The sequence below is a fragment of the Geospiza fortis genome, unplaced genomic scaffold (assembly GCF_000277835.1).
Source record: "Geospiza fortis unplaced genomic scaffold, GeoFor_1.0 scaffold66, whole genome shotgun sequence".
NCBI lineage: Eukaryota > Metazoa > Chordata > Aves > Passeriformes > Thraupidae > Geospiza > Geospiza fortis.
Window position 1 is genome coordinate 753633 of NW_005054312.1, and position 19696 is coordinate 773328.

The following is a 19696-nucleotide window of genomic DNA, read 5'->3' on the forward strand; positions in this document are numbered from 1 at the left end:
AGTGTCTCATTCAGAGCAGGAGTTAGGAGATCTGTCTAAAAGTGTGCCAAAATGTGATGTTATGGGTGACAGGCCAGCACTGTGGCATGGGAGCCAATTTTTATTCTGCTTTCAGACTGGTATAACAATTGCTTAAAACGTTGTGGTTCTCATTATAGCAATGGCTGTTGTAAGATTTCTGTGTAAAATGCAAATGGAAATTTTTTGCCTCAGCAGCTCTCCAGGCAGCAGCACTGTTGGTGCTACAGGGGCTGCTCTCCTCTGAGCACATTGCCATTGCCTCCCTTGCAATGTATGCAGCTACTTCCCTTTTGCAGCAATTTTCTTTCTGAGCACCAGTGTTCCTACTCAGTGTCAAAACCTTGGTTGCCAAGAGCATTTGCACAGACTTCTGCTTGGGGGGCTTAGTCCAAAGCTTTCAGTAGTCAGGAGGACTTTTTCCCAGTGCTGTAACATCCAAAGGAATTGAGCTCTGAATGCCCAGTGTCATTTGTGCTAAGTGGATTTCAGTGGGAGCAAGGCACTGAGCTCTCTGGTGGCAGCTGCTTATGAGTCACCACCCCACACCCCTGCTCTCAGATGTCTCTGTTCTCTCTCTCTAAGGAAAATAGCCATCTTTACCAGTAGCTGTCCCTTGCCTTTTTCTTCCATCAGAGGTATACAAGCAGGAAAACAAATAGCTGACCTTTTCTTCAGGTATCAGTTTCACTGCTAACAGCTACAAAATAAAAGTCCTGGAGATAAATCTTTTTTGACCAGAAATGGTAGATAAGCCACAAAATGTATCAAGAAGCTACAGTATTTTTAAAGCAAGGTTTAAAACACCAAAATACATGATGTTCAGGGCTAAGCCTCAGAGAGGTTCCCAGATGGTAGCAGGGGTCCATCCAGGGCCTTGTACTGCAGTCAGACCCTGGCAAGTAGGTGTGGATTACTCTGCACACGTGTTCAAACTTGGGAAGCCTCTTCTGCAGATGTTCTGTGGGGTTAAGCAGTTGTCCAGAGAATTAATATCATGGCTGGTTTTCTAAAGTAGCTTTCAAAGAACATCTTTTCCCTCTTATAAAGATCCACCCTGTTAGACTGCTACAGGATTGTGATGCTTTGCAAAGCAAGAGTGAGCTCTCTAAATGGTTTTTGTTCCTGTGCACATCTGTGGCTTAAAGGCACAGATTTACCCATGTCCTTTACTAGCCATTTTCCAAAACATTTAGCATTTGTATTGTTTCACTGATTCTGTTTCTTTCCTGCCTCTTTATTCTTTCACACTGTATCACTGATCTCAAATTCTTCTTCCATCTCTGTTAATTGCACTTTACCCAGGCAAAGTTATTGATTGGAATTTCTCATCCTCGTCCAAATACTTCTGATTCCATGAGCTCACAAAATGGATCACACATTACACACTGGTGATAAATGCCATCACTCACAGCATGCTGATTTCCCAAAGTCTGTCCAGCCACAGACACTTCAGTGTGAACTTTATCTGTGAGTAGTCTTTGCTCATGTCCCATCAGAGCCTGTAATTGGGGATTTTTTCCTGCTGTCTGATCACTGAAGAAAAACGCCTGCGGGCAATTACATCCAATGAAAAAGAATTCCTGTCAATCTGCAGAAAAGCATCATTTTTTATTGATAATTGATAACTATATTTATTCTTTTGCATTTGGCAAAACTGAGTGTAATAGAATGTATGGGACAAGTAATTGGGCATTCATTTTTCTTAACACCAGAACAGAGTAAGGGAGCACTGCAATGCCTTTAAAACATGTGTGAATTAATTGGAAAAGGTGCACACTTGCACAGTGTTAAAAAGTGTAGAGGTCAGATTCTTTAAAACCACATTTGTTATTTGTTATTTTGGATGCAGTGTTTCTGCATCAGATTGGCAGAACAGACAGTAAAAAAAAATTAATGCAGATAGGCTGGAATGATGGCCTGCAAAAAAAAGACAGATGTAATGCACTTGGTACAGGTGCAAGCTATGACATTTTTTCAGGAACGATCAGCTGCATAAATACAGGATTGGGACAAGTTGGTCTGACAGCACTTCTGAAAAGTTTCTGGAAGCTCATAGTAGATTGCAAGGTGAACTTGAGTTCATGGTGTTGTATAAAAGACAAGCACTATATACAGGCACATGCTGAAGATTGCAGCTCAAAAGTCACTCTGTTGTCTTCCCAACCTTCACTCTGGCAGCTTTATTGCTTGTTGCCACTTGTTACATCAAGTCTCAAAATAAGTGGAAGTGGAGAAAACCCAGAGGAGAGCAATAAGAATAATCAGAATCAAACGGACACAGCTGTTGTGGAATGATCAGTCAGATCACTGTGGTTTAACCTTGAGAAGACAGAAACCCCAGCATGTAAAAGGTCTATAAACATGCTCTAGGCTGAAGCAAACATAAAAGGAATGATCTCCTGAATGTGGTCAAGAGGGCAGTATGTAACAAGGTGTAGCAATAACCATGCATTTTCAGGCTAGATGTTTGGAAAATCCTGGTGATGGCTGAGGTAATAAAGCACTGGTAACAGGCTGCAAAGTCTCTGTTTTGGGAACTCTTCTAAGAAGGAGTCATTTGGACATCTGTCAGACATGACAGTGATCTTGCATGGGATTACAAGGATGGCTTAGACTTCTGGAATTCACTGCCTTGTGACCTAGTGATTAATAAGGACTGACAGGTCACTTTCCTTAGCTAGACCTGTTAATACTTCTCTTTCTTGCTCAAGACCACGGACTTCTAACAATTAATTTCTAGCTTCTGTTGCCTCCTGTTCCTTTTTTCCCTCTCAAAAATACTCTCAGCAGCAGAGTTAATACCTCTTCTCCCATTTATGAATCAAGATTATGTGATAATTAATTCACTGAGAAAAATAATAAACTTTTTTTATAGGTTTATTTGAAAAGCAGTGACCTCGGAAGGTCTGTAGGTGAAGTAGAGCAACTGATAAGGAAACATGAGGCTTTTGAGAAGCTTCTGGCATCACAGGATGAGAAGGTAAAAAAATAAACAACAAATATTCTACCAGCTAGAATTCTATGAGCTAAAATTACATATACTCTTTTTTTCTTGTTATGGTGACACTTTGAATTGGTGACAGGTATGAAATGCCTGATAGGCCTGATATGCTTGAACAAAAGATAAAATTGAGAAGCTTGGGGAAATAAGAGGCAGAGCATTGGAGAACAACTGTCAAAACACTCCATGCCCAAGTCCTTGCAACAGATAGGAAAACCAATTCGTAAGCAGAATAGGGGGACTTACAAGAGGAAATATTTAAAGCAGGCCATATTGTATTATGGGTATCAGAAGTTTCTGCTCTTCTTATTTAAAAAATAGTGACTTTTTAAGCAAGTAAAATGGAGTAGGTATTTTACAAAATGCAGTAGGCATTTTAACATTAAAAGAAGTTGTCAAATTACTTAAATATCCATTTGGTATACAATGGCTGCACCAAATGAGCAGCCTCTCTGCACCTTTGCGATAGCTCCTGAATTGCTCACCTGTGTGTAAAGGAATCTGCCTGGCTGGTGGCCACTGCAGTAACTCACCCAGGCTAGGGCTCAGATTAAACCTGCAGCTGTGCCTGGGTTCCTCAGAATGAACTCCCAGGACTCTTGCCAGCTCCCTGCCAGGCTGATTGCTCATTTTGAGAGCTACATTACAACACCTGGTTTCCAGAAAGCAATAAAATCTGAGCACTCCTGGATGTCATGCTTGCTCCATGACTCCTTGCACTGGATAATCAGTGGCATAGGGACCCCTGAAGCTACAACTTTAATTAATTTATATAGCCAGGGTGCACCATAGAGTCCAATGACAGTAATGTCATAGATGTAGCATAGTACAGGGTAAGGGGGAATGCTGGTTAACTTGTCCCTGCTCTTCTTGGTTCATTACAGAAAAAGAGTATTTTAATTTTGAAAGGAGCTTGATTTTGTTTCTTTCACACCAGTTGGAAGCATAAAAGTAATTTCAGATCTGTTGCCTCCTCAGATGATGTCCCTTCAAGAGCAGGCAAGCAGGTTGGAAAAGGCTGATGGGCTAGAGGGGCAAAAGATTCAGCACAAACTGGATGTCATTCATGAAAGGAAGCGTCAGATTAAGGATCTATCCCAGAGCAGGCGAGAGAAGCTGCAGACTGCCCTTCTTCTGGCACTTTTCTACCAAAACTTGGAAGAGGTAAGAGGATTTTAGACTGGGATGGGGATGTAAAGGAGAGGAACCACCTACCTCTATTGGATGAAGTGCTCACTCTTGCCAGACATTATTGGGTGGATGGATGATCTACTCTGGTGTGGCAACTCCTGCCACATTTATGCAAAAGGATGCTCCAATGCCATTCCTGTTGTTGTACTATTGTTGCGGCATTGTGCGCATTTCAGCAACTTCAGTCATCAAAAGCTCTGCTAAAATAAAACAGTTGAAAAGAAAACTGCAAGCTAATACACATTTTTCCTTTAGTGGGAAAGAAAATGTATTTCAAATCAGGATGAACACAAAGTGGAAAGCCTTGTGGCCTGGGCACCAAGCTTTATTAGTGGGTGTTCATTGAAGGCCTTCAAAGCACTGCTGTGGCTCAGCATAGCTCTTGAGCCACTGTAGACTGGCTCTGCAGAACATGCTGCTCTCTGTCTCCTGTTCTGGCCTTAGCCCTGTAACTGAGTAGCTCTGCTCTGTCACTACTGTTGGAAAGACAAACCAGGTCAGCCTTTCAAAGGGCAGCACAGCATGTGTGACTGAGAACTGTGCTGGCATAAACAAGAGCACACAGACCCAGGGGCACATTTTCAACGCTCTTGCTGGTCTGGTATCCACCCCTTCTTCTGCTGTGTCCCCTGAAATATCCTCAGTGATTTACAAAACCAGAGCTATACTCTTTTTCCTTTTCCTTTTCCTCTTTTTCTTTTTCTTTCTCTTTTTCTTTTTCTTTCTCTTTTTCTTTTTCTTTTTTTCTTTTTTTTCCCTCTTCCTTTTTCTTTTTTCTTTTCCATTTGCTTATTTTTCTTTTTTTTCTTTTCCTTTTCCTTTTAATAAAATTTACCAGAAATTATTTATACACCCAAATATTAACGTGTATTATTTGTTTTTACTATCCCATGATAGGAAAATAATGAAAATCCATCAGTAATGGCTTGTCCACCTTTTGGACTAGCAGAGGGGACTGGATGGTGCATTGCACAGGGGTTATAATTTCAAAGGAACAATTTCCCAAAATCCTCTTGGTAGAGAAATTGTCAATGCCCTTCTAGACATATGATCAACCCATTAGATAGGAATACTTATGCATTTCTTTCCATCTCTCTGTAATTGTCAAATCAGTGCTTGGGCTGGGGTCCCTTTTCATTCTTGAATCACACACTTAGAGCACAAAATTTGGCCCTGAATAGAAGAACATTTCCCTATTCTCATCCACTTTCTCCACATAAATTCAGGAGTTCTTTGGGGAGCTTTTGTTCTCAGGTTATGTGCTCGTTTATCTCACCAACCTAGAATCATTGCCTACCGTTGGAGAATGTGAATGTCACCAAGGAATTACAAAACAAAAATCTTAAAAAATCTTACTCATCAGTAATATCTTTCTTTCTCTTTGTGGGATAGAATGGAATGTTTAATTTAATTTTAATTATATTCTGGGTGTGTACAAGCCCATACATGAGAATGGTCCCCACAGGAATGTTAAATTTGGAGATGAGTTTTGAGTTTGGCTGTGAAATCAATGAGGCCATTGCTTATTCTTACTTATTAAGAGAACAACACCCATAGCTCAGGTCCCACTCCCCTGAAAACTCTCTGTCCTGCAAACATGTTAAGTAATTTCTATTGATCAAACAGAATTTGTTATGTGAGCAGAAATTAGTGATCACTGTCATCATTAAAATTCTTCTAGTTACTCTCTAGAAGCAATGACATAGAGAACTACACACATTAATACAATGAACCACAATCATTAACTCAAGAGATCACATGCAGTTTACAAAATAAAACTCACCCTTCTACTGTTGAAATTGATGCTTTTGTCTCACTCAAAAGAAATGAGATGGACTTACAGACTACACCCTATTGCCAAAAAGTCTGTAGCTCGGTGCTAATCTGGAAGGCAAATGAGCAAGTTGCTACTTAGAAATATGCGTATTTAAGTTATTGCAGAGGGAATATTATAAAGTTAAAAGTTTTGATTCTAAAGCTGGCTCTGGGTTTTAATGTTGACTTTGAAACTTGCTCATGATATTAGTAGTACTTCCTTTCCCTTTCACCCTGTACATAAGAATAAAAAAACCCATTCACATCTTTAACTCAGGGGATCAAGAGAGACGATTAGTTGTTATCTCTAGATGCCTGGAGCAGGCACATTATATGCTTTGCATACTTCTGTCATTAAAAAATTAGTGTAATTTTTTGTACTAGTTTGTACTAGTGAGGTTACAGTAACTGATATTTTGAAAGAGTAAGATTCTAAACTGGTAGTGCCCACATTTTTTATGACTCACATAGAAATAAGTCTGGTCTTGTGCCTATACTGAGCATAACACTAGTTTTTCTGTTGCCTTCAATGAAGTGAAAATGGCCATCCAGACAAATCTTTCCATAGAAAGATCTTGGAAAAACAGATCAGCTTTGCTTCACGTCTGAATGTGGGCATGAGGCCAGGAGCAGGATCCCTCACTCTCTAGAGCCATCTTAAACAAGCTCTAAATAAACCAAGGCACTAAGAGTGCAGATGTTCAGTCTGTCATTAACGCCACTGCTTCTAATTAAAAAGTAGGAGAGAAACCAACCTTAAAGTTGTTTTATCCTGGGGATTGGTTTGGTTCTCATTCCAACTGTGTGGATGAGCCTCCATTCAAATGAAGAGTCACTGAAGTGACACTGAAGCACGAGTGTGTGGCTGGGAATGGGAGAAGGCCATCAAGGAGGGTGTTGGAAATGCAAAAAGCACAGGGCAATGTACAGCCCTGGGCAAGTTTGACATGGCCTGTTTCAGTCTCTAACTGGGAGTGAGAGCTATTTCTGTTATTTATGGAATCTCAGCAGCTGAAACAACATTTCAAATCATTAATTAACAGGGAAAATCCTCCAGCTGACAAGCCTTGTGTGCACATAGTGCACAGTTCCACAAGGACAGCCAAGATATTTTGAAACTAATAAAGCTGCCCTTCAATTTGCAGTTCTTGTGTTGTCAAAACATTACATTACTTCAGTGCTCTGAGGACAACAGGATCAGTTACAACATTATGTCAAGTGTTCAATTCCCAGTGTTTTGATGGATAGAAAATATTTCCTTCAATGCTAAGGGCAAAAGTTCAGCAGAACTTCAAGAAAATTGTGGAATACTTGTTATCCTATTCTTCATTTTATTCTGCATATTTTAAAATCCCCTTAAAAAATAATTTCCTAAGAGAAGCACGTAACTTTTGTTAGCTCTCATAAATCACCTGCTTTTCTGAATCTGATATTCCTGACCAGACCATTTTGAATTTTATGAAGTATAAAAGCAAATACAGTTGTATTTCCTTTCAAATAATATGACTAGTGTGTGGGCCCTGTCTGCAAATCTTTATTTGCATTGCATTTTTCATTTAGGTCTCACACCACCACTGAGATGAGGAAATGTTAGTGCTGTTTTATAGGTGAGGCACTGAATTCTAAAGAATCTTTACCCAGTCTGCAGGTAGGTCAGCACAGAGATACCAGATGAAACTCAGAGCCCTAAACCCCCAGAATCAGTTGTCATAATCTCATTTTAAATATATACCATGCTAAGGCTCAAAGATTCTCTCTACATAATCTAGAAGACTGTGTAATCTGTTAATGCCTTGTTATAAAATCTGAGGTATTCAAGGAATTTTTCATTACTTCTGTGGTCAGATAAAAATTAGTTTCATTCCTACCTGCTTTTAACAAAGTAGAATGAGTTCAGAAACTGGAGATCCACCTCAGCTGTCAGCTCACACTCATTCTGTCCAGCCCAGGTACAGACACTTGGACAGAATAGAGACATATCCTGGGAGGAGGCCCCAGGATCCCAGGTAGCTGCTGTGTTAACTCAGGTGCCTCTCAATGCTGCAGGCAGAAGATTGGATCAGTGAGCGCATGCAGAAGCTGGAGGATCCCTCCATACAAGACCCCAGCAATCTGCAGGACAAGATGAAGCTGCTCCAGAAACATCAAGTGTTTGAGGCAGAGATTCTAGCGAATGAAGAAATAATCTCAGCTGTTAATAAGGTGACCCTCTCACTCTGTTACTGTTTTTACAGATAATTACTGCTCATCCAAAGACAGATTGATTGATGAAATGTAAAGGATGAGTGGCTTGGTCATCACTTCTGCATCAATTATCCTACTGGATCAACAAGAACCCAGTTGCTTTGCCATGGAAATGTAATGCTGTTAATTTACATCAGGGAGATATTTTATTTGCTCCATTCAGGGAGCTTCCATCTTTCCTTATAACCTAAATAGGAAAATATACACTGACTTCTTCCTTGCCTGACATGGTTACTCCTACAAAAGGCAAATAGGATTTCATGCCAAATTTGTGAATATTTTTGTTAGAACTTGGTGAATCATATAGCTAAAGGGCACAGTCATCTGTAATACTTGGTGCTCCCATTCCATGAATATCTTTCTTGGCAGGGAAATATTCAAATCCCAGTTTTCAATTATTCTAGATTCCCTCCAGAGGTAAGAGCTTTCCAGATGGCTTTATCATTTGGGTGATAAGAATTTACAGTAGTACTCTGTTGTTCAATCCAGGTTAGGAAGGTGAAAGGCTCCTCCTAGGAAGGTTATGCAACATGGTAATGCCATTAAAAATTAGTGGCAACTTTAACTTCTAATTTCCTCTTCTGAATGTGAAGAAAGGAGAAGCCCTGGTATCAAAAGGCCACCCAAAATCAGGAGAGATCCGTCGCCAAGTCCGCATGCTTCAGGAGCACTGGGAGAAGTTGAAGAGAGCTGTTGCTGCTCGTGGAAAGATGCTGGAGGACAGTCGGGACTTCCTAGAATTTCTCCAGAAGGTGGACCAGGTGGAAGCCTGGATCAGGGAGAAGGCAAGTGGATTTTAGTATTTGACCCAAGCAGCTTACTAAAGTCTTGCTATTTAGTAATGACATTCTGATAAATGTGTCATCTTCCAGGATATTTTCCTAGTGATTTTTGTCTGGAAGAATCATTGCATGTTCTACAAACAATATGAAAGGAATGATGGAAAAAATTCTATGGAGTCTGTCCAGAATCAATTGGACAATATTAGCACATCTTCTCCTGTAAACTGTGCACATGAAGAGTTTGTGATTATTTGGGGCCATCTCATGTGCCTCTACTGAGACAGAGAAATGAAAGCAGATTAGAATGGAAGAGACTTGAAGCATTTGGCAGCTGGTCTTCACTCTAATTGTCTATCAAATCTGAAAGTTTCTCTTTGTAGGAGTAAAGAATCACTTTCATTCAGAGGTTGTTTCCACAGCCAGTAATAAATGGAAAAGGGAGTTGGCACCAAGTCTCGTAGTTATCTAAAGATCAGAAGGGGCTATTTCAGAAGCTGTGGGTCGGTGATTTACAGACACATCACTGAACTTATTGCATCAGGTTAAGCACTGGGAGTAACTGTGTTCTTGTACTCTTCACCTACATATTTGTCTGCTGCTTGTTTCTCCAGGAGGTCATGATTAATGTGGGTGATGTGGGAAATGACTATGAGCACTGCCTGCAACTCAAGAAAAAGCTGAATGAGTTCCGTGGAGCAACATCAGGGGTAAGTGGTGTTTTCCATGCTCATGTCTTGCAGGGCTGCAAGCAGCAGGTAACTTTTCAGTCCAGTTAGCAAGTACAGTTCTAGTGCTCTGAGGAGGTGTAAGACCAAAGTGATAGGAAGCATCACTACCCCAAAAGTCATTTAAAAAGACAGAATTTTCTCTTATTATGCCTTTTGCTTTGAAGATGTCTAGGCAGAGCTGTCAGGCACTCATGACACAACATAACATTTCAGACTGCATTAAATGACTGGAAAACTCACCGTGTGAGCCTGACTTTGAGCAGATTTTTTTTTGGTTCATGCAGTCTGCAAAGTCACTGTGATTTCCACCCAAAAGTGGTTTAAAAATAGTGGTTTCAGCCATGCTTGTTTGAATCTGAGAACTGATCTGGACCTTCCATGAACAAGCCTGTAAAAAAAGATACTGTTTTCTATCCTTTTTTTCTATCCTTTATTTCTCCATTTTCCTCCTCCTGAGGAATGGTCTCATTCTTATACACCTTCATCCAAATTAAGCACACAAATCTGGGGGCCTCTGTTTATACAGCACACGTGGTTACTCATGAATCATAACACTAATAACCAGATATTCAGTAAAATGGTTTATATTCAGAGCAATGGTTTATGCTTTGGATAACAGCCATGTGACAAGACAGCTGCACTCTTCGCCTTTCAATGCTGACATCTCTGTCCCTCTTTCATGGTACTGAGTCATGCCAGCTGCCTCTCCTGCCCCCAGTGAGATGTGCCAATTTAGGCACAAACCTGGGGAGCAGGGTCCTCCTTGTCATGTGTTCAGCTCCCACCACAAGAGTTGTGAGGCCACATATTGAGGGGATGCATTTGCAGCAACCCCTTGTTCTCTCTGTTTGTGTGAACTGCTACAGATGAGGACTAAGAGGTCTGTGTGTCACTCAGGAAAGATTACTGTGCTGATTTGCTATTCTGAAAATTGTGGGAAAGGTCTGGAAAGAGGTGTTTTATGAATTTGTGAGTGATGTTTACTCTAATGTAGTCTCCTAATATTCTTTATCCTTTGTTTGCCTGCTATCTTTTTGCTGATTCTTGTTATGGCAGCCCCCATCTTCTACTTTTGTTGCCTAGTAGCAGAAGGAGACAATCCTCTTCTATGCAAAGTAACAGTGCAGATATGCCTGACACCAGGGAGAAACCCTAGAGCTCCTTATTCCAAAGCCCAGCAGAATTTCGTGACAGTGCATTCACACTGCATTTGGATAGAGAGCCAAATTATTTGGCTTCAGTACCAGGGAATTAGTAAATTGAAGAGACATTCATTTTACTCACCAGCTGACTATGAGCTAAGGGATTGAGCAAGAGCTCTTCTACAGCTTGTACCAGCCAAAAGAAGTGTGATTAATAGGGCAGAAACAACCCAGTGCTCCAGCCAGCACAACCCTCTGAACAGGAATGTTTTTCCATAAACTAAGGTAGATCTTCTATGTGCCACTCTTGAAACTCTTGGCCTTAGTCAGTATCAGCTTGTAGCCACTGCTCCTGTAACACTCTGAACATGACTCCTGCAGATAAAAAGCTGGGCTAGTTATGCAGTTATGCCCTGATAGCTGATGCTCAGTTATGCAGTGCTTCCTAGGGAGATACAAACAGAAGGAGGCTGCTTCTGGCACAGTGTGTGCATCCATCCAGTGTGGGTTTTCCCACTTGAAAAATCTGAGATCAGGCTAGGGAGTAATCCTCCTGCATTGATGGCTGCCAAATTTTCTATTAATTGTGCCGCTATTATTTCCCAGGACAGGAGGCTGCAGGGTTTCTAAGGAATATCTAACTGCTGGTTTCTCTAGTTTACTTTATGGCTGTGCATAATAGGAAAGCACATGTGGAAGCATGCATGTTGGTATGGATGCAGCATAAACAAAACACACATTGCAGTGAATACTTACATTAACAGTGTGCTGGCATCTTGCAGCCGTGCTTCTTTACACCAGTGATTGTCTCCCTGCTAAACTTGTGATTTATTTGTCCCAGAAAAATAAAGAATGTTTTTGAATCCTGGAGCAGTGTTCCGCATTGGCCATCTGTAGTGCTCCAAAATAAAAATTATCCCACTGTACTCTAGATTATATGAGCAATGTGCAAATATTATCTATTCTATGGTATGTGCATGGGAAGCAAGTCTCCCAGAAGACTTAGCCTTAGAAGAAAACACAGTGGCATAGGTTGTCTGGGATTCTCGAGGCTGTATGGATTTTGAGGCTGTTGTCTACAGTACAGAAGGCACTCCAGGTCAGGAGCTCACCTAGGTAAAACAGCCCAGGAGCCCATGAGTCACTACCTGTGTGAGGAACAATCTGCCACAGATCAGGTCCTCCACAGCAGCCACCTCTGTAACCAGCAACTGCAGGTGTGTTTCTTCACCAAATGAACCCCTGCTGGAATAACTGCCTTAGAAATTAGGGTCTGAGGGTCCAAGGGCCCGAGGGCCCTCACCTAGACCAAGATCATTGCTGCATCTAGAGCCATTAATGTTCTTTCTTGCCTTTACTGTCTTCTCATCAGGCACATGGTAACACCAGCAGTTGTAGTAGAGCAAACTCCATGTGTCTGAAATGTTACTGGGGTAAAACACTTTCTTGTTGCTGCTTGTGTTGATTTTCACATCTCAGTGGAAAACTGAGTCACAAGCAATTTGAACATGTACCTTTGTTCCCTTTCTCACTTTACAGGAGTCAACAGTGGACGATGCTCACATCAGGACTATCAATGCCCTGGCCGTGAAACTAGAGAGACAGAACAAGGAAGAAACAAAGACAATCTATGAGCGCCGAAAGCAGCTCAATGAGAAGTGAGTATACTTTCAAATGTTCCTTGTAAAGCAAAAAAAGAAGGGAAAGTTAAGTGTCTTCAGCTGAGATAAATGGAGGAACTGGAACTTGTTTTCTTCTTTAATATCACAGCTACCAAATATCAGACACTGGAGTTGTCTTTCCAGACTCCCAGAGCAGGTAGCTTAGAAGAATTTTTAATCCAGGAGTGCCAAAGTCATGTTTCTAACTTTGGAGTCAAATACTCTGTTTCACATCACTTGGCACACAAGATTCATAAAGCTTAGACACTTCCATGTATTCACACAGTTGTCCTGGTGAATTGCCTTGTGCTATTGCTGCTCCACGGCCCCCTATCTAAGAAACAAAAGCATGAAGGTATTGATTGGGAGATTATTGAGAGTTTAAGGAAACTGGATCAGTACTTTTTTGGCTTTTAACCCCCATGCCATTCCTAAAGACATGGAATAAATACAATCAGATAGTCTTTTCAGGCTAATGCTTTATTCCTGTGATAAGCCCCCTGTTATGGAGAATTGGGAGATCAATACACGAGGTAGTTTGGAAAACCTGTGGTTTTCTTTAAATATGAGCATCACAAAGCTCAGCTGTGGAAATCCTTACCTCTGAAATACTTCTCTAAAATATTATTTCCGATTAAAGGTGGAACAGTTTTCATGGTAACCTGAATGCATACAGGAAGAAGTTAGAGGGAGCCCTAGAGATTCATGCCTTAATCAGAGAAATAGATGACATCACAGAAAGAATTACTGAGAAGGTAAGTTTTCCAATTTTGATTAAGTGAAGTGGAAAAATGTTCTATCTATCTTATTCATTCAGAAAATGGAGGTAAAAATGCTGAACCTGAATTACAATTTTGATATTAACAGAAAAAAGGCTAGATAAAAACCAATTATTTCAACAATGTAAGTGATTATATTTATTTAATTATAAGTCACTAGGCAAGTGGTACTACTTAAGATTACAAGACTTTTGGCTTGATATTTTTATAACAACATTTTAAATGTATTTCTTCATTTTATGGGATTTAATTTCCTAGAATCCTAAGGATAAATTTTATTTTTTATATTTTCATAACACACCTGAATTTCTGTGCAACAATTTATCGGGAAATGTTTTTCTGGTTTGATATATGGAAAAAAAATTGCCAAAAAATAGAAAAGAACAATTGACAAATGCAAGGATGCATACCTGTCTTTGTTTTACATGTGAATGGCCAGAGGGACCTTAAGCAGGATTATGGGTGTTCAAAAGAGATGCGGATTCTTGTTTCATCTCTGTAAAGAGAGCAGACAATGTGCTCTATTGATATTTAAAAAGACAATAAGAACATTTTGATGGCAATGCAAAGAGGTGAAGGAGGAAGCTTTTTGAAATAATTAAGATACAGATCCTTTTGTTTGGTGTTATCTTCACCATTTTCACGTCCCATTGCCCTTTCCAGAGTGTATTGATACAAGCACTGGATTATGGAAAAGATGTGGAAAGTGTGGAAAACCTGATTCGAAGACATGAAGAAATGGAGAGAGAAATCAGTGTTATTAAGTCCAAAATGGAGGTAAGAAGTAGGGAAGTACAAAGGATACTGAAAAAAATTCACTTTTTCTTCTTGAAAATATAATGCAAAAATCATTGTTACTCTTCAGATTGATTCGCAGGAATTTTCAGCAATGCAAGTGCAGCATAAATTTCTTCTCATGAAAATACCATGCTGTTTAATCCTACTTTACCTTATCAAACATTATTTTTCCTGATGCACAAAAACCAAGAGGAGAAGTCCTTTTTTAATGTTATCTGAGTCTCTGGCCCTCACCCACAAGCCAGATCAGGCTGTCCTACACATTTTGGAAAGCATGGACTCCATCTTTCCCCCAGTTCCTGTGGGGAATTCAGCTGAACTAAAATCACAACCCTATTTCTGTTCAGAACATAGATGCAAACCCCATACTGCATGTAGTTTCCTAACACAGACATCCAGCACAGAAATTCTAGGTTATAATGGCCTGCCTGATCCACTCTGGCTTTTGTAAAAACTGGTCTGTTTGCATCATCTAGGACTAAATTAAATTGAGCCTTAAATATGGCTCTAAGGTCCTTTATATTTGTATATTTCTACTAAAAAGAAATAAATCCTGTTGAAGAGCAGTAGAAATTCAATTACAGCCTCTCACATCTTTTCACAGTTGGCTCTTTCATATAGAAAATATGAAAAACTTTTTCTTTACAATTGTATAACTGTTCTTCTTTTAAGGATTAAAACCAGCCTGGCATATTTTCTGTTCTGTATAATTAAAATTCTTCATTTTCATCAACTTGATAGAATTTTGCAAGAAAGTTTCCAACTTTAAACCTGAGTTGATGAGCGTCCATCAGACTGCTAATAGAAGTTAGAATTCACACTTCTTTTTCCAATCTGTTTGTCTATATTCTGCAAAACTGTTTTCTAAATTGTAAATTAACTTTTGTGCCTACAAAGCAATGCCTGCACATGGAGTTTGCTCACAAATGCATGTGTATTATTTTTTCCATATTATATATCCCTTTGTATATTTTGTTACTGTAATTTAATTACCTGCTTTTGAGAGCTGGGGTCTTAAAATGAACTTTTTCCTGAAAGGCAAACTCAGGAATGAATATAAGTATATGGCATGAATTTACTCCACTATAAATCTCTTCCCAGCCCCTGGAACTGGAATCTTTCCGCCTCTCCACAAGGAATCCATCCATAAATGACAAACTGACTATGAAGCAACAGGAGATGAAAAACAACTGGCTCCGACTCCAGGGACAGGCCAAACAAAGGTGAAGACTTAGAGTTGTTTGCATATCTCTCAGCAGGAGCAAAGCTGCTCCCTGGGGTCTAAATGCTACTTGTCAGAGGTCTTTTAAAGTTTTTAAAGATTTTTTTATTAATTTTACATAGGCAGCTAAGACACCTGCATTGGAAAATGTGTGACTTGATACACAAGAAGTTCCACTGATGTGACTTTGGGAAAACTCACACAATGTTTTTCTGGTTTATCCCACTAAATAATGTTACTAAAATACCTCCAGATTATCAAATTACATCTATCATAAAGCCTTTGTGAAAGACTTCTTTTTGGAGGGTGCTTGAAGATTATTTTTTTTCCTCAAATATTTGCAAAATCAGAAAGGCTTAATCCTGATCTGTAATCATTGCTGTAAGCAACAGATATTAAGTCTTTTTTTACTTTTCTTGTGCTAATGAACTGATGTAAAAATATTTGTAAATATGTTGTCTCAAAGGCAGTGTGCATCTCCTGTGGTTTTGGTTAACGTGAGGAACTCTTAGGAGCTGTAAGGGAAAGCTTGAATTAATTTCATTTGGCTTCTGTTAAGATACTTGCTTCTGTAAATGGGGAGGGAGAGGCAACTAGATAATTCCATGTCAGATGATGCTGAACTACACCTTATGTGGCAGGAAGGAGAAGCTGGCAGCCTCGTACCAGCTGCAGAAATTTAACCTGGAGATGAAGGAAATACTAGACTGGGCCCAGAACACCAGAGCTTTAATGGAAGCAGGGGGGCTGCCTAAGAGTGCAAATGAAGCCGAAAGCATGATAGAGGAGCATCAGGAGAGAAAGGCAAGTATCTTCTGTGGCTCCAGTCGCACATACTGCGAATCACTCTGTGTGCGCAGCATGCCTCTGTCAATAACATGGTAAAAAAACTGTTTTCAGTACCAGGCTGGGGATAGAAATCACCTACTTACTGACAAAACTGTCCCATGGGCTGTTTGGCACTTTGTGTCTTTGCAAAAAGGCTCAAAAGCCCCATAAGCTCTCACCTCTACTGCTGTCCAAGCCCGATGGTGAAAAAGAGGTTTAGTCCCATGTCATGCTCGCTGCTCATCTCCTTATTCATATTACTAAAGAACTTAATGCCAGTTAAGCCTTGCTTCAAGCTAGATTTTTTCATATGATCATAATTTACATGAGAAGAAAATAAAAGCAGTTTGTTTCACACAGCAAAGCAAATTACCAATGAATGGTGTTACACATTCAGCTCTGAAACACTTCACATCCCAGTAATAATTACCTAACGAATGTTTTGGTGGCTAACTTAGCTAACACTTTTGGTTTCTTTTCTGAAAAGAGTGAAATTTTAATTAACATTATGAAAAAAGTCAATATTTTACTTTTCCCCAAGAATTATAGCTATCTTTCAGCTGTTGTGCTACATTCTCTTTGCAGTTACTTTACTTCTTCTAGAAATCCTGTTCACAGAATAATTACTGATACCCAATGCTTTGTCGGTACCATTATTAACGCAGTTTGTAGATTCTGATTAATTTTCTAAACTTGAATTTAGTGTGAAGTACCTGAAATCCCCTCCTTCTTTAGAGTCATCCACTTAAACAATGCTTTCTCCTATCACTTAACAATGTTTTTGCTAATAATTCTTTGTCATATTAAAAATATCACAAACCACTGATGTAGTGTGCTCCATATTTAAATGGTGGCAATATCTAAGTCTTTAATGTCTGTTAGTCAAGGAGCCCAAATGGCTCTAAGGAGGCAGTCACAGAGAAAAGGAGGAATTCAGGCACTATGTTCTTATGCTGACTAAACTAAAATTATAGACAAGGCAAGAAGGAGGGGTTTTTCCATTCCGGTTAATGGCTCAAATAAAGTCCATAGGAGAGACTGGAGCTGAACACAATGTGCTCATGTGAATTTCAAAAATATTTTAATTACAATTTTATAGATATGAATGGGCAATGCCACCAACTCAAAAATCTCTAAAAGCAGCAGTTCTAATTTCAGAAATTTAATAGTACATACCATAGTGTTTAAGGTAGTTTATGAGTTAATACATGGTATTATTTCAGTTCATAGTTATTTTCATTTTCAAATTGCTTACATTAGAAATTCCACAATCAGTTTGCAGTGATCATAATTGCTTTTTATGCTTTCACCTTCAGGATTCAGTATAGGGGTATAATTCATTCCTCAGACCAGGTGCAAAAGTTAAGTGTGTTTCATTTCAACCACACAAAATGAAATAAAACCATGCCTTTAATGTAAAGATCTGATGCAAACTTTTTTGTCAGGAGAGGAAAAGTTCTAGACACTGCTTCTTAAAAGCACCACTTTTATGTAGGAAGACTGGGGGATGATGTTATGGATGTTTGAAATTGTGTTCATTTATATCTCAGTATTTTCTAATCTGTTTCTAACTAAATCTCAATTTTAACTTGTAGGAAAACAGTTGTTCCTGGACCAATAAACTCATTAATTATTTACATTTACTCTCTCTTAGGCAATTCTATGCCCTTCCAGTAACATAGCTCAAAGATGAATTATTTTCCATGCAAATATTAGTGCTGGAAAGTTACAGACCAAGCTCTTCCCCTCAAGGCTTATATTCTGAATAACTGGCTTTTCATAAACCCTTGACATCAACCTCAGTAATGTGTTTTAGGAGGAGATTGAAGCCCGAGGGGAAAGGTTCAACGCTCTCAGTGACTATGGTAAAGAACTTGGCAATTCTGGTCACTATGCAACCCCTGAGATTCGCCAGTCCCTCTCCAGACTGCAGCAAGCCTGGTCTGAACTGATCCAAGCATGGAAAGAGCAATATATTAAATTGTTTCAGGCACATGATTTACAGGTGAGTAAAATGACATTCAAGAGAGGATGCACATGCCACTGACAGTTTTTTCTTGATAAAAGCAGCAAATTTATGAGATGGCAGGATGAAAAATGTGCTAATAATACCCAGTGTTTCATCTATATTTCAGTGGTTTCTGGAAGGCATGCTGAGGGCCAAGCACATTCATTGGTGACAGGACTTAGAGAAATTTTACCTCTACAAATCATAGAAATTTCTGTGGAATATGTGCTAATATGTTTTTCAAAGACTGTAAAACTTAGCAAATTGTGGTCAAACTCTCATACATCTGGAAAAAGACACATACTTACAACACAACATCACTATTCTTCCAAATTCTAAAACCTGCCCAAAAAGACATGAAGCCAGACAAGTATTCTTAAAAAACTGAAGAAAAATTTAGCATGGACAGAATAATGTATTTTTTCCTGGCTTTTTTTCCTTATAAAATAACTATTTTGGCTGCAATTTTCTAGAAATACTTCTCTGTAACAGTCATCTCACTTTAAAAATTTCTGCTCAAACAGAGATTCTACAATGAAGAATGTCAAGTATTTTAAATAAGAGCTGGGCTACTAATCTCATCTAAAATCATCCCATATATGAGAACTTAAATCTTATGGTATGGGCAGTTTCAATGCTTTTTCATGTATTACATTAATTTTTGAAATAACCTTGAAAGTTTGGTTTTTTCAGTGTACTCTGCTGAGGTCAGGTTAGCTTATGCTTTACAGCATTTCAGCATGTTGTCATGTTTGTGACTGTTGGGTTTTTCCTCTACACAGAAATTCTATGGCTACGTGGAACAGATTGAGAGCTGGCTCAGCAGCAAAGAGGCCTTCCTAGCTAATGAGGACTTAGGGGTATGTGCTCTGAGAAATTACAGTTTTCTCTGCAACCAGTCTGGAGGAGAAGGGACTGTACAATGATGTGATCTGAATCTTCCTGTGCTCTTTCTCCTTCTGAAGTTACTACTCTGCCCTGTTGGTGGTTTAGGATCAGATTTCTTTCCTTGGTACTTTACACAGGATGGGAACCTAAGAGTAATGGAACAATCCAACTGCTCTGAGTATAGCAGGAAAATGAGACTGCATAGAAACATAGAACTCTAGCATGGTTTGGGTTGGAAGGGACCTGAAAGACCATCCATTTCCAACCCCCCTGCCATGGGTGGGGACACCTCCCAGCAGCCCAGGTTGTTCAGTGCCCCATTCAGCCTGGCTTGTCTTATCTGACCCAAATAGACTTGCCAGCAGTGTGCAAGTCATCACTGCTGGCATACCCAGTGTAGCTTCAAATTACCTACCACAGGTATCAGTAACGCTGCTATAACTGAAACTGCAGACTGATGCACGGGCTGCAAAAGCTGTTCAGGATGCTGGATATACATTCTGACACTTAGCTCACCCTACACCTTGTACAGGTAGTGCTACTTTACTAAATGAGTTGCCTCTGCGGGGGCTACAAAAACATCTCAGA

General features: G+C 39.5%; 1 protein-coding gene across 1 annotated transcript in view; it reads left to right on the forward strand.

Moving 5' to 3' along the window:
- SPTBN5 (spectrin beta, non-erythrocytic 5) overlaps nt 1–19696 on the forward strand; it is a 90335-nt gene that overhangs the window by 47934 nt on the left and 22705 nt on the right. The window contains exons 35-46 of the mRNA XM_031055786.1: nt 2897–3001; nt 4001–4186; nt 8075–8230; nt 8866–9057; nt 9666–9761; nt 12464–12582; nt 13226–13340; nt 14028–14141; nt 15264–15385; nt 16026–16188; nt 18029–18217; nt 19003–19080. Of these exons, the coding sequence (XP_030911646.1) occupies nt 2897–3001; nt 4001–4186; nt 8075–8230; nt 8866–9057; nt 9666–9761; nt 12464–12582; nt 13226–13340; nt 14028–14141; nt 15264–15385; nt 16026–16188; nt 18029–18217; nt 19003–19080 (1635 nt within the window). The remainder of the gene's footprint in view (nt 1–2896; nt 3002–4000; nt 4187–8074; nt 8231–8865; nt 9058–9665; nt 9762–12463; nt 12583–13225; nt 13341–14027; nt 14142–15263; nt 15386–16025; nt 16189–18028; nt 18218–19002; nt 19081–19696) is intronic.